The 14,114-nt window shown below is 50.6% G+C and overlaps 6 protein-coding genes across 6 annotated transcripts; 1 reads left to right on the top strand and 5 right to left on the bottom strand.

The window, feature by feature from the left end:
* Nucleotides 1-266: 266 nt before the first annotated feature.
* Nucleotides 267-3,025, top strand: QC762_405500 (uncharacterized protein). The gene is made up of 4 exons (XM_062890004.1): nt 267-1,344; nt 1,422-1,838; nt 1,896-2,255; nt 2,327-3,025. Exons 1-4 carry the CDS (start codon nt 1,143-1,145, stop codon nt 2,947-2,949), a joined length of 1,602 nt encoding a protein of 533 aa, XP_062743983.1. The 5' UTR covers nt 267-1,142; the 3' UTR covers nt 2,950-3,025.
* On the bottom strand, nt 2,979-3,801 carry QC762_405503 (uncharacterized protein). The gene is made up of 2 exons (XM_062890005.1): nt 3,390-3,801; nt 2,979-3,326 (listed from the first exon to the last, which is right to left on the bottom strand). The coding sequence occupies exons 1-2, from the start codon at nt 3,518-3,520 to the stop codon at nt 3,068-3,070; spliced, it is 390 nt and encodes a 129-aa protein (XP_062743982.1). The 5' UTR covers nt 3,521-3,801; the 3' UTR covers nt 2,979-3,067.
* Nucleotides 3,802-4,543: 742 nt separating this feature from the next.
* Nucleotides 4,544-6,583, bottom strand: QC762_0071520 (uncharacterized protein; the record flags this gene model as incomplete). The annotated part of the gene is made up of 2 exons (XM_062883745.1): nt 4,544-6,376; nt 6,499-6,583. The coding sequence occupies 2 exons, from the start codon at nt 6,581-6,583 to the stop codon at nt 6,162-6,164; spliced, it is 300 nt and encodes a 99-aa protein (XP_062743981.1). The 3' UTR covers nt 4,544-6,161.
* Nucleotides 6,584-7,120: 537 nt separating this feature from the next.
* QC762_0071510 (uncharacterized protein) lies at nt 7,121-9,219 on the bottom strand (the record flags this gene model as incomplete). Its single annotated transcript, XM_062883744.1, is given in 6 exon segments — nt 7,121-7,683; nt 7,762-8,207; nt 8,272-8,311; nt 8,324-8,435; nt 8,467-8,588; nt 8,651-9,219. 6 exon segments carry the CDS (start codon nt 8,766-8,768, stop codon nt 7,121-7,123), a joined length of 1,401 nt encoding a protein of 466 aa, XP_062743980.1. The 5' UTR covers nt 8,769-9,219.
* A 212-nt stretch (nt 9,220-9,431) lies between these two features.
* Nucleotides 9,432-10,963, bottom strand: QC762_0071500 (uncharacterized protein). The gene is made up of 2 exons (XM_062883743.1): nt 10,684-10,963; nt 9,432-10,621 (listed from the first exon to the last, which is right to left on the bottom strand). Exons 1-2 carry the CDS (start codon nt 10,909-10,911, stop codon nt 9,473-9,475), a joined length of 1,377 nt encoding a protein of 458 aa, XP_062743979.1. The 5' UTR covers nt 10,912-10,963; the 3' UTR covers nt 9,432-9,472.
* Nucleotides 10,964-12,994: 2,031 nt separating this feature from the next.
* On the bottom strand, nt 12,995-13,753 carry QC762_405530 (uncharacterized protein; the record flags this gene model as incomplete). The annotated part of the gene is made up of 1 exon (XM_062890006.1): nt 12,995-13,753. One exon carries the CDS (start codon nt 13,751-13,753, stop codon nt 12,995-12,997), a length of 759 nt encoding a protein of 252 aa, XP_062743978.1.
* Between the last annotated feature and the right edge of the window lie 361 nt (nt 13,754-14,114).

The following is a 14,114-nucleotide window of genomic DNA, read 5'->3' as shown; positions in this document are numbered from 1 at the left end:
TCCAGCCCGCATCAGAGACAATAGGTGTTGAAGATATGGACGCATAAAGCACAGTGCCGACCTGCAAGAGACAGATGCTACGATGCTACGGTACCGCAGCAGTCTAGCGGCGCAGCACATGGGTGGTGGGTGAAAATGCCGTGCCGGAGAAAAAAAAAGAACGGTGGCACGGCTGGGAGATGAAAGCGAGAGTGAAACCTTCTCCCAGTCTCTTGGGCCCCTTTCCTCCTTCCAACAACCGGCCGAGACATTTCAGATTCGGCCAATGGATTTCCGAGGGGAAGCACATGTTCCCCAATATGCTGTGTGCTGTTTAAGTTATCTCCCCCGCAGTAACCGGATCTATGGTTCTGACGTTTGTTTCCACGTGGGATGATGAATGTCGGTTTATGGCCTTCTGTTTCACAGTATCTCATCATAACATTTGGGCCATATCGTCTCCATTTCTTCACGAGGTATCTGTACACAAAAGCACCATCGGATCGGCATTTTCCTCGACACATCAGAAACACGAGATAATGAGATTGCTATCCATACAGGCCACAGTGCCAATCCGCTATCGAACACTAAGCCCTGAAAGGGGAGTCTCTTTTGGGCTGGTCTTTCGCTTCCGCGACCCCCATGGCTCGGAGAGGGGAGCCTTGCCCGAATTGTACTGGCACAGCTGGGAAAAGAAAGTTTATTTATCAAACAAGGCCCGGGGATTGGATCCCGCCGTTGGTCGGCTTGTGGGGCCGTTGGTTAACAGCCGCTGACAGTTTGAATCAACAACTAACCGGGGCAGGGGTGCACAACGCCACACAGTGCGTCCAACTGCAGATGATATCCATCCACCTCGGCCACACTTCCCGACGACGATCAATGATTCCAGCAGGTCGACCTTTCCAAACTGGAGTCGGGCTGCATTGCAACACCATCCATCCATCCACCCATCCAATACTTTAATACACTAGAGCACAAATTGGGGGGAGGCCAAGAAGATGGCCAGTTCCTGTTGGGACCCCCGCATCCGAATGCTGTCTCCCTGATGAACCTTCATAACATCTCCGAGCCCACGGCTGCCCGGTCACAAAACTCGCTACCGGCCTCCCCGTCTCTCCCTCACCCTCTTCTCTCGAGACATTTTCAAACAGGGAGGAACCATGGCTTCAGCTTCGTCATCAGCCAGCGGCCCCGTGCCAACCGGCGCAACGCTGGACTGGGATTGGAACACTGTCCTCACCGCTGCTCAAAGCAGCAAGCTGACCCTTCTGGTGGTTGCCCCTTCCATCGCTTGCTTTTTGTGGTTCTTTGTCGCCTACCAGACCTCACCGTTGAAGAAGTATCCCGGGCCATTTTTAGCAGGTCTGTCGGCTCCCTCAAGCACAAGCAAATGCACGTCATTGTTCCCGTCAGAATGACAGCTGACATGTCTTGACCAGGATGGACAAATATGTGGCGGTTATCCAAGGTCTACGGGGCCGAGTATGCCCAGACAATGAAGAAGTTACATGAGAAATACGGCCCCATTGTCAGAATAGGACCAAATCTCCTGGACCTTGACTTCCCTGAGCTTTCTCGCACCATCTACAACACCGATGGCAAATGGGTCAAGTCCGACTTCTACAAAAACAGCAGCTCTATCATCGATGGCAAGATCACCTACCACATGTTTAGCGAGACCAACAATGTCGAGCATGCCAGACTGAAGAGACCTGTTGTGCGCCACTACTCGGTCCCGGCCGTGCTGGCTATGGAGGCACACATGGACAAGGTGGTGGCCGACTTGCTCCAACACCTCAAGAAACGTTTTGTTGAGCCCAGGAAGGTCTGCAACTTTGGCGACTGGCTAGGATACTGTGAGTCTGGACCCTGCCATTGCCTTCCTGTCTATGAACATACTCTAACACGCTCAGATGCCTGGGATTTCCTCGGTATCGTCACCTTCAGCACCAAGTTCGGCTACATGGACAAGGGCTACGACTTTGATGGCACCCTCGCTGTTGCCGACCAGTCCATTGACTATCTGGCTCTCTGCGGCCAAATGCCCTGGACCGATTACATCCTCGACAAGAACCCCATCTACCCTCTCGGCCCACCCAACATCTCCAACGTGACCAACATTGCCATCCAGAAGATGACGGCCCGTCTCAAGGGCGAGGACAAGGTGTTCAACCCCGAGAAGCCCGATTTTCTGCAGTATTTTATCGAGTCCAAGTCGACCCACCCGGAGATCGTTGACGAGGGCAAGATTATTGGTTATCTTCTCTTGAACTGTATGTCTCGACTCGCTCCCATGTCATGTACCTTGCCTTGAAATTCGATGCTAACACGATCTACCGTACAGTGATCGCCGGTGCCGACACCACAGCCATCACCCTGCGCGCCCTCTTCTACTACACCCTCAAGGACCAGCGTGTGTGGAAAAAGCTCGAATCCGAAGTCCGCTCTGTCTTCAAGGCCTTCGAACCCGCGGCCCACAGCAAAGCCCGTGCCCTCCCCTACTTGGATGCCGTTGTCAACGAAACACTCCGTTACCACCCTGCTGTTTCCATGATCATGGAGCGCATCGTCCCCGAAGGTGGCCTCGTCCTCCCTGATGGCTCTGTCGTCCCAGGTGGCCAAATGGTCGGTATGAACCCTTACATTGTCGGTCGTAACAAGAAGGTCTTTGGTGAGAACGCCGATGATTTTTACCCTGACCGGTGGCTGCAGCGGGATGGGGAGAATGACGACCAGTACAAGGAAAGGATGCAGCTGTGGAATCAAGCCATGCTTCAATTTGGTGGTGGGTCTAGGATCTGCCTTGGGAGGAACTTGAGTATGATGGAGGTGTACAAGCTTGTGCCTACGTTGCTGTCGACGTTTGACATTGAGCTGGAGGACCCAAATGAGGTTTGGTGGTATAGCAGTCGGTGGTTTTACAGGACGAAGGGGGTTAATTGTACGTTGAGGCCTAGGAGTGATTAAGGGGAGGAGGTTGGCACGAGCATTACATATACGAATGGTAAATAGTTGGGTATTTGAGTTGGATATGAACGTTCCATCTATCATGTGCTATCATTACGGTTTGCCATCTGTCTATCTCTCAAACGCAGTTGACCTTGAAGCTCTGATATGCCACTCCGCCAGCGCAAATGTTGGTGCCATAGCCGTAGGTGGTACCGAACTCGCGGCTGGGGCAGTTGGGGCTGTTGTAGGCGGTGACGGTGCAGAAGTCGGACGTGATCTTGACGCGGGAGATGGCACCGTATTGGTTGCGGCAGGGGGAGCTGGAGTAGCCCACCACGCCGCCTGCTGTGGGGGTGCCGGTGCAGGAGGACGCGCCGTTGTAGGGGGTCCAAGTCCTTGAAGATGTAAGGTTAGTTGATTGGGGTGGAAAAGAGGAGAGGATAGGAAAAGGTGCTTACCAGTATGCAGCGCGGGGCTCGATGTCGCGCTCGGTGATGTTGACGACCTCAGGAGCGGCCTCAGGGGCAGGGATAGGGTTGGGAAGGGCGAGAGCGCCAGTGGCGAGGAGGACGAGGGTGGTGAGCTTCATGGTTGTGGCTGAAGGTTGCCTTTTGGGACAGGATGGAGAGAGATGATGAAGGATACTGAGGGATGACTTGACAGCTGAAGGTGATGGCTATTTGCCAGGTATTTATCTTCGCTTGGTTCTTTCTCCGAAGTCGGTATTGAGCCGGACAATTCAGATGCCCATGGCCAGACATAATGTGGTGTTGAAGTTGGCTATGTAACAAGCCAAGGAGACCAAAGAGAAGATGGCATCATGTGTACAGCTGGAAGTGAGGCTATCGACTTCCTCAAGTTACATGGCGGGTGGCTGTCAGGTCTAGATGGATAGCCAAGAATACATTTATGGTATCCAAAATGTACCGGAGCGGCATATATACATACAGTGGATAAGGTAAAGGTACCTTAGGGTTACATCCAAGTTATTGACTGTTGTTTCCTGGTCATTGATTGTTGTTGCCAGGTGGGTGACCCAACCGGTCACAAAACTGTTTAAGACAAGTAAATATATGATTTAAGCCACAGAGCAGCATTGATCATTATTTCCAAGTTTCCCTTGTTAGCATTGCTCGAGAATTGTTCGCGAGTGCCAACCCAGGAATTTTTGTGAGTGTATACCGGAACTGTGGCTAAAGCTAGAGGGTATTGTGGTATTGCTTTCTACACGTGGCTATCATCGCGAGCTTTTTGCACTTGTTACGTTTAGTTTCGAGATCGAGGCAGAGCGTGGGGCAGAACTCTCAAGGCCAAGATCTGTCATGTTGCATAGAATGGAATGCCTGCTGCAGGATCTTTGGGAAGCGAATGCTAGGGAAACAACCCAAGACAAACTAGAAGAATCTCTATTACGTACTGCGGAATGTTCGGGAAAGTTACCGCGTATCACACTGAGTTACCTACTTAGGTACCTATTGGTATCCGGAGGCCCTTGTACATGGGCTTCGCGAACCCGCGAGGACTGGTAACCTTCTTCATGGCTCACATATTCACAGTAGATCGTCGTTGGTCAAGTGAGTAGATAGAAAGCTCTAACATTCTGTTTCGCGTCTCTCGTGATACCCAAGGTTATGACCCTGAAAACTTTAGCTCTTACTGGATACATGTTTTAACTCTGCGCGTCAACAACAACAGTTACTTCAACCCTTCCTTGGCCTTTCTATCCTTGTTCCACTCTTCCATAGCCTGTCGAGGCGACCGACTATATCCTGTTCAGGGAACCTCTGGAACTAAACGATCTAGGTTGTAGAACCAATAATCCATAGTCTCAGAAAACGGATCATGCCCGTAAGGATTGATGTCTCGGTCCCAGCCATACATCTCTGTGTTAGGTTCTGGACCCCACACTACACCAAGACTTTCCCCCCTTGAGATTTCATCATCTGTCAAGTTATTCCCGTTGAGCTGCTCCAAGGCGTTGATAATTCTGGGTTCTCAGACCATTTGCCAAGAATTAAGGATATCCTCAGTGCTCTTTTTGGGATTCTCAAGTATCATTTCAAGTTCCGTTTCGAGCTCACCAAGAAGCTTCTCGAAGCAAACGAATTCAAAACGATGTTCGGCTTTAATTTCAGATAACTCTTCTGAGCATTGTGGCTTCCACCTGCACCTGCTGTCCTGACAAGAACTCGAAGGGCTTGAGTTTAATGGGTATGGTACATGGCAAAGGAAATTATGGCGTGGATAGCAGCAAGTGTGTGGTAGTTGAAAGGCCTGGAAGGTCACAAGCCGGAGAACCACCTCCTGGTGGTGAGCACTCTCAAAAGTTCCTTCCGAATGTCGCAGGAAAGTGATGGGAGGGGAACCAACGGGAAGTGGATGGATCGTACGAGCGTGAAAACCCTTTAACAGAAAGGTCAAAGATGTGCAGCCTTGGCGGGTACAGCGACATTGGCAATTGTCTCTGGAAAGAGTCGACTCAGATGGTACGTTGGTGAGAATGTGGTGAAACCAGTGCTTATTACCAAATCCGACCCACGAATCGTCAAAACGAGAGTGAGTATCCAAGCTTATAGAGCACCAAATGTGCACGGAAAGAAATCCTGCCATCGAGAGAGGGATCAATGATAGGTGAATGAAAATTTACCCCGTGGTTATGAAGCCAGTACAGACAGTCGAGTGAATTGTAGCCGTCATGCCCGTAGCCTGGAAACAATGGCAAGCATGTATCCATAAAGCCGAGATCCCAGAAAATATCGGCGTCGTGAGGATTGCCTAGCAGCATATACAACGATAAGTAGTATCCCGGGTCTTCGTAGGTGCCAGTTTTGAAGTTTTCCGCGAAATCAGGTATCTCGGTGCCCTGTTCGTTAAGGGCTTGGACCACAGCTGGAATTTTGGCGTCCAGGACATCAGGATTGGTGAGGCCCAAAACATCCCACTTGCTGCGCGGAAGAGACTGGAGCGCAAAAGCCTTCAGGATTTCTCTCTGCTGCTTGAAATATTCTGCATAAGTCCATTTTCCTCGCTCAGAAGCCTGTGATAGGAAGCCTTGCAGATAATATGTTTGGCTGGTCGGCTTGTGCCACCGTCCCGGAAAAGATGAAGCGATGCCCCGGCTTCCAGGAGAAGAAGTATTGATTGGGAACAAATGCAATCGGTACATTGAGATGGTGCAGTGCGATTTTTGCCCTTTCTACCGCTAAGGTAAAGGCACATGCTAGTGGCGTCTAACCGTGGTTGTCTATCTCATCGAAAAGCGACGTTTCTTTTGTTGCAGCGAGTAGTAAACGTAAACATTCCGGATTGCCAACAGCGAGATGAAATGGAGTTTTGCCCAAGACGTTATATTCCCTTAGCATATAAGGGTACTGGGTCGCAAAAAGTTCAACCTGGTGTACGTTATCGGTGATGATGGCTTCGTTCAGTGCGTTGCAACCCAAGACTACAACAGTCAGTCAGTACCTAAGCATATCAAATTTCTTCTGCTGCTTGAACACTTCTTTTGCTTGGATTTTCTCAAAGATACCTAGTCTGCTCACGGAGGTACGGAAATAAGGTACCCACCTTCTCCCATATGGGGTGAGCACCACGGCAGCTCTAAACACCGAGCCACGGATCGGGAAACCGACCAGCTTGGAAGGAAATTCATCGATTTGATCACTGATGACTACCTCGGCCGAATTTGGAAATAACCAGGTCCATGATGTCTGAGAATATAAGAGTGCAGGAAGAATTGAAATGGTTGATGAAAGAACCCAGCGGCGACCTTTTTGGGTGTATGTTAGTCAAAACGCGATTGATCGATGGTCATGGGGTTTTGAGAGTTGGTGAATATAGGTACCTTGTTAGTGGGATTCCAGAGTCTAGTAGCGATTTGATGGAGCAAATTAGAGAGGGGGCAACTTCAAGATTGACGCCTTCTTTTCGAAAGTTCCAACCACTTCCGAATCCCCAAGCAATCTGGGTAAACAAAAGCGAATGTGAGCTAACACCGTATTGCAAAGTGTCTGCATTGTGGCCCGCACGTGCGTAAAGAAAATGTGAACTTACGCTATCGAGGAGTTCACAAATCAATGACTGGTTATTCTCATTCACGTCCAAAGGTGATGCTGCGTTTGTGCGAAACAACCACAATATCTTAGCAAATGCTAATGCGGCAAAATCTTTCCATCGCATTAAAGTCGTTTCAGACCGCATCCGAGGTACCAGCAAGTGCGCTGCCAAAGACGCCAATACTCCCACTATCCTCCAAGCTGGTGCAATCCTGGCATCCACCATGGGGAACCAAGTCGAGGCTGCCTTCCCCATACTGTAGCCACCAGTTCCATAGGCCAAGGTAACTGACATCTATATGGCCTTTCGGCAAAGTCGTCTCAAGCCTGTGAATCTGATACCTCCTTGCCCGTTCCCGTGTTGTAAGACGTGATGCTTTGTTAAAGGAACAACCTCGAAAGTGCGACTCTTCAACGTCGATGATTTTGAACAAAGAGCCAAAGTGGCTAAACTGCCAGTCCTTTCGCATGCGCCGCGTACGCGGGCGACACTGGCACTCCAAGCTTGCGGCTAACAGTGAGCTTACGGGTTCTTCAAACCCCGGGCTGTTTGACGTTGATCCATGCGAAGTCACACCGTCTGAGACTTGATTGTGTGTTTTTCTAGAAGGCAAACTCGAATCACAGATGGTTCTCAAGGCGTTGGGTTTCGAGAGAAGTCGGTAGATGGTAGTGTCGGCTGAAGATGGAGTGTAGCCTAGGTGTTGAGGTCAGTTTTCTCCACCCTGTCACACATGCAAGGCAGATCACCATACATTCTTGCCCTTCTTAACACCACCGCTGTCATGGTCCTTGATGAAATTCCGAGTGATCTCTCTCAGTTGACTGACTTCATTAAGAAGTTGAATCCCGAGTTCGATTTGCCTCTGCGCTGTGGCTTGACTCTTCTCGATGAGCTCGATGTGATGCGATGTCGCTTGAGACTTGAGAGCATTAAAGGTATCGGCATAAACGTGTTGCGAATTCTTAATGGCAAGCAGTTGGTCTGTGACTTGGAGGTGATTCGCGGCCTGTTGACAATGGGAATCCTGAATACGATTGCCAAGATCATGGTTGCTGTCACGAATCGATGAAACCGCCGAGCTCAGTGCAGCCTTCCCATCATTGATGGAAACGTTGAGAGCCAGAAATTGAGATAGAATTGCATCTAGTTTGGAGGAATTGGCATGGGTGTTGGACTCGACATCCGCCAGCTTGCTCGAAATGAAGTCGGAGACTTGCCTATTACAATTGATGTCAGTGCCTCAAATACTAAGCACTAAGGAATGAGCGGTCGATTACTTACAGCCCCAAGGTTAGTGCCGCGAGATTCAAGGCTTGGCTGACTTGAAGCAGACGATCCAGCAGCTGCGTGAGCTTTGAGCGCTCCAAAGGATAGGTCATAGAACGCTTGATCGTGTCCTGTCGTTTCGATGATTGGCCCTGCGTAGTGAAATGGGCAAGAAGCTCCTTTAAAAGAAGATTTCAGCTCTGCCGCAACATTCGTGAGATTACGCATCAAGGTCGTTGTTGGAACCGGGTAACTTGGATGAAGGAATGTCGAGCACGCTTCGAGAATTCGCAAGTTCTCCGTAAGACTGTCAACAAGCCGCCGAATACAGGCTAACAAATTGGGTTAGAGATTCATGTTTCGATCAACCATGGCGTCCATAAAATTCGCGTACCGATATTTTCATCCCGTCCTTTGATCACATCGAGATACTTGATGATGCCGCCACCAACCTGAATACCGAGTGAAATAATGCTAGCGGCCAGGCCACTAACGGCCAGTGCGTCGGCCATGATGCCAAAGAAAGTGCGCGATGATGCAAGGTAAAGTGGGTAGCTTGAAAATCTTTAGCAAGAGTCGATGCGGGATGATAGATGCAGAAGACAGTCTTCGAATTTAACGGGGTTGTCGGGAAGAAAAGAGCGGGGGTTCCCAGTGCCATTGACTCTGGGCTGCCTGCTGTGGTGGAGTGCAGAGTACTGCACGCAATGACAACTCAACTATTCCGTCGGTCGAATTAGAGCAGCTAACAAGGGCAAGGTCGGGAGGGTTACACGGGTCTTATGCAGCTCGGAAAGCGTGCAGGTCATTTGAAAGACGGCTGTCGCAGGCAACGAAACAGGGTGGAGTCGATACTAAATAGTAGGAGTAGTCTGTACCGAAAGGTTGCGTGTGTTGGAAAGCAGGGTCATTGCCCCCAGGTCATACTGTGTCTCTGAGGTATTCAGGGGCATCCTGTATATATTCAGCCATCACCCTCCTCATGTAAGTCCTAGAAAATCTCACAAACAGTTCTCAAATCACATCGTTGACCACTGTGCTTCTCAGTATTATGGCCGTTAGCTGGCTCCTTTTGGACCCTTGTCTTTCACAGTTCGATTGTTCAAAACTAATTACATGAGGACCTTTAGATATCTACCTAACTGCGTTACAAGAGATCTATTCACCAGATTGAGCCAGACCCTATCCCTAACGCATCTACACGTCGACCCCCTATCTACAAAACAGCAACACAGACATAGGCATTGGCCCACATGCCAGTGCAGTCGTTCCTAACAGCCGGATTCCACCTCACAAAGTTTGCCTGAGTAATCCCGTAGCGCTGAGTGATGGTCTGGCAAGTCTGGCCAGACTGGACAAAGTGGAAGGTCTTGCACGAGCTAGTCATTCCATCCTGATACGGGGTAGGCGTCTGAATACCATTGCCCGGGTTGACAGGCGTGGGGGTGTGTCCAACAATGGAGATGCAAACATAATAATCCAACCACAAGAGAGTGCAGCCAGACCCAACATAGGGATTCCAAGAGGTAAACTGGGCCACGGTGATTCCCTTTGACGCGGCGATAGCGGCACAGGTGTCTCCCGACTTGACCTTGTAGAAAAGATCGCAGTTCTTGACCATGTTGGGTTGGATAGGGGTAGGGGTGGCGATGCCATTGCCAGCGCTAGTGGTGGTGGTAGGCTTGGTAGGGGTGTGGCCGATGATGGAGACGCAGGCGTAAGCATTGGCCCAGAGTCCAGTGCAGGTTGAGCCTACGCTTGGGTTCCAGCTGAGGAACTGAGCCTGGGTGATGCCGTGCTTTGCTGCTACACTCTCGCAAGTGTCACCGCTCGCGACGAAATAGAACTCATCGCAGTTGTTGACAATGGTGGCCTGAGTTGGGGTAGGGGTGGTGATGCCGTTGCCGGGTGTGGTGGGCGACGGCTCATGGCCGATGATGGATACACAAGCGTAGGCATTAGCCCACAGTCCGGTGCAAGAAGCACCCACGCTGGGGTTCCACGCTTTGAACTGATCCTGAGAGATCCGGTAGAGCGAAGCAACCACCTCGCAGGTCTGGCCGGCCGTGACAAAGTGGAAAGCGTCACAGTTGTCAACAATGGTGGCCTGCGTGGGGGTAGGCGTGGTGATACCATTTCCGGGCTTCGTGGTTGTTACTGGGGGAGCGACAGTAGATGAAGAGGAAGTGGAGGTGGTCACAACGACAGAGCTGGAGCTGGAAGTGAAGGCGGAGGACACGCTCGTTGTGCTCGAGGTTGAGGTCGACGAGGGTCCTGGCGAAGGCTCCAAGTCATCAATGGCCTCAACGCAGTACGACCTTCCGACCTGCAAGGTACAGCCTGAGGTGCTAGCAAGTGATGGGTTCTAAAGGATATGGTAAGTGACTCCGGTCAGATTTGGTCTAGCTAGCACTGCAGATTTCTTACCCAGCGCCTCAGTTCTTCCAGGGTGATGTAGTTGTCCCTGACAATGGTGTCGCAGGTGGTGGCTGAGTTGATATCAGCCCACCAAAAACACTGGCTTGTCGTGTTTGGGTCATAGGGAAGCGACGGCGTGAGGCCGTCGCGAGCCTTTACCACGGAGGCAGGTTTTCCAGCAGCCACAGCCGAGAAAAGACCGCCAAGGAGGACAAGGGTGGATGTCGAGGACAACATGGTGATCTGCAATGGATGGATGGCGACCGGAGGGACTCGGATTAAAGCGTAAGCCTGGTGAACCAGTCTTCGGGTCCAGATTGCAGAGGGATCTGACTTGCTATATAGGCTGGCGGAACAGGAATGGTTGTATTGGCGAGAGACTAACTACAGCGTAAGCCTGGTCAGCCTGACCGCTGCAAGGGCCTCGAGCCTCGCTAAAAGCCAAGATCTGTTTACCGTAGCAGTGGATGTGTGATCCTTGCGAAGCCGTACCTGCATTGCATTTAGGTTGGGCAGTTGGACACAAGACCCATGCAGGTTCACATGGGGCCAGCATCGTTGTATCAGGACGGAACACTGGTAGATAGGTACGATACTTTGTAGTGGAGTAACAGTACCACCCCTCGTAGCTTTTCTCGACCGTTCACAAAGTATTCGATGACCCTAGCTTCTTGGCTGGCTGTTAATTCATTAGATTTGCGTCTCTGCTGTCGAGTTTACCCGATGCAGAGACCTAAGCACTCTCACCATAAAATAATTGGCACTCAAAAAAGGGTTGAATCTATATTATATTATTAGAAAAGAGACACATACCGTACCGAGGACCGTCTGTAAGCCAACGGTCCACGGTCCCAAGGTTTATATATACGGAGGAATTGGCTGGTGTAAATAATCAATTCCGCAGTATTGTTACGCCCCAAGCGTAATACCCCCGTACAGGAACCACTGGGTGATTCCCGAGGCGTTGGGACACCTCAGCCAATCATTGGGCCAGGGATGGAAAGACTCACAAGCCCCCGTGCAACCAATTAGGAGTTGCTCAGTCTGCTCAGTCTGCTCAGTGCGCCAAGACCACTGAGCACACTGAGCACACTGAGCAAGGTACAAAGATACTTCAGAAACATATGTAGATAGCTTCACATAAATAGGGGGGAGCGCCGGGTGCTCCCCGTGTCGAGGAATCTGATTCCTCATGCAAGCAATCAAGTTCATTTGTCTACAATTTACTCCCAGTAGCTCTTTGTTAGAACAACCTGTTGTTGACAGTGAACCCATGTCTGAGACGCTTGTCACAACCTTCGATCATCCTGTCATATTCACCTCCGGCGTACTGCCTTGCAGTCTGTATCCACTCCCAGTGCAGGTTGTAACAGGAGGGTGCACAGTTACAACTTCTTTCAAAGATAATTGTACCCCTTTAAAGATAGGTTATAGGTCTTCACAGATACTTGATAGGCCTTAACAGATAGTTTCACGGCCTTTTACTTTACTTTTGAGGTATGGTTCACAGTTTAAGATGGGGTTCTTTATTTGCGGTGCCAATTATTCTGTGAGGAGGGTGCCAAGGAGGTTTGGGCCTATCAGGTAGCAATCTTCGAAGCGAGTCTCATCAATAAAGTGTAAGGTATGTGGAGGCGAAGCTCAGTCCTCAGTGTTGCGCTGACCCAACAACCATCAAGGCGAAAATTATAGCTAGGGTAGGGGTAGGCAACTTACCGGCCGGAGTTACAATCACATGGCTGGAACCTGGAAATGTAGACTTGCTTGTTGCGGGCCGAGATTACCAAACGAGTCCCACATATTCAGGTGGCGCACCGCACCGCCTAATGCATCACGTCTAATGTTACATTCCACTCGCGGGGGAAAGGTATAATGCTATATCCCATGGGCTGTGCCACACTATGTCTAGGGAGGGCTCGGACGACCGAGGTTCAGGATAACCAAAAGATTTCCTATGTTGGAGCCTGTCGGGTGCCAAGACATGTTCGGTGTCCCATTAGGTGCTGTTGGGAAGAACGGTGAAGGGACACAATAGGCGCGCAAACCGGAGACATCAATGGCAAGGGGTGGAGACTTTTCCCCGTGTCGGTCCATGAGTGTCTTCCAGCAACCTGGCGAACATGACACAAAGCGGCAGATTCACAAATGATGCCTGGTCATATCAATCTTGGTCTTCGAATTGCTATGTACCCAAGAAAAGAGCTAAGATATCTAAACCTAAGGTACATGGTAGCAGAGTACCTGGACAAGTCACCCCTAACCTCAACATTTTGCCCATTTTCCGTCGTGAAGCCGTGTCAATCAACTGAGTACCTCGCGTCTAGAATATACCCATGTTTTTGGCAGCATCTAAGTTACGCTTCGCGCCAGAAGTAGATGTGCTCGTTGAATTGACAGTGCCGGCGGTTGAAGTTGTGGTGACAGGAGGCACGTTTTGCTCGGCCTTGTAAATCCGAATGAATCCAGGACCGCCGCAAAAGGTACTGGGGTTGCCTGTGCAGGGCGAGTTGCAGCTGGTCTGGTTGGCAGCCCACTCGCCGCCGACATAGGAGCCGCACCAGCACTGGTTGCCGTTTTGAACGCCGGCATAATCGTAAAAACGGCGATAGCACGTCTGCCAGCACTTGGGAACGCTGAGAGACGAGTCTCCGTTGGGGTTGAAGTTGACGTCAAGAATGGGAAGCTCTGGGTCCTCGACATAGCAGCCCATGTCAGTCCAGGCTGTCGGCGAGGGCCCTAAAATGGGCGCGGTGGTGGTCGAGCTGCTCGTAGTTGTGGTTTTGCTCGTAGCCGGCAGGGTGCTGTTGATCTTGGTCCATGTGATGACGCAGTACGAATTCCATTCGTACCACGGCTCGCAGTTGAGGCCGACAGATGGATTCCAACGACTGAACTCCTCTGGAGTAGCCTCGAAGTAGTCGCGCACCCACTTGCAAGACCGGCCATCGTCATTGTTGAACCAGTCGGCACAGTCAGTGGTGGTTTCTGGGTCGTATGGAAGTAGAGGGTAGTCGGTGCATCTCGCTCTGCGTGCGAGAAGCGACAGCCCAACGAAAGACAACAACCAAGAGGCCTTCATGATGTTGACGAAGATAACGAAGTGAAGTTGACCGAAAAGATAGATTGAGTGGTGCAGGCGCAAGAACGCCAGAACCTGACGGCAGGAGGGAGAGCTGAGCCGGTCAAAAACAACTTGAGCAACGTTCAATGTGAACGCAGAACTCTCTATTGAGTGGAGGGCTGGTAGGTTGTTGATGTCTCCAGCTTAGCCTCGGCTCCCGAACTAGGTAACCTAAGGTACACACAGGTACCGAGTCGGGGCCAGCATCATTGTCACGACGAAGTATCCCAGTGAAGCTACCAACAGGCTCGCTGATATCACTTACCTTACTGTCAAATGGAACGATAGTCTCAGCCAGGAATCCATAGCATCTAGTAGG

This window comes from Podospora pseudocomata, chromosome 4 (genome assembly GCF_035222375.1).
Source record: "Podospora pseudocomata strain CBS 415.72m chromosome 4, whole genome shotgun sequence".
NCBI lineage: Eukaryota > Fungi > Ascomycota > Sordariomycetes > Sordariales > Podosporaceae > Podospora > Podospora pseudocomata.
Note: the sequence above shows the minus strand (reverse complement) of the source record. Positions and strands in the feature narration are given on the sequence as shown.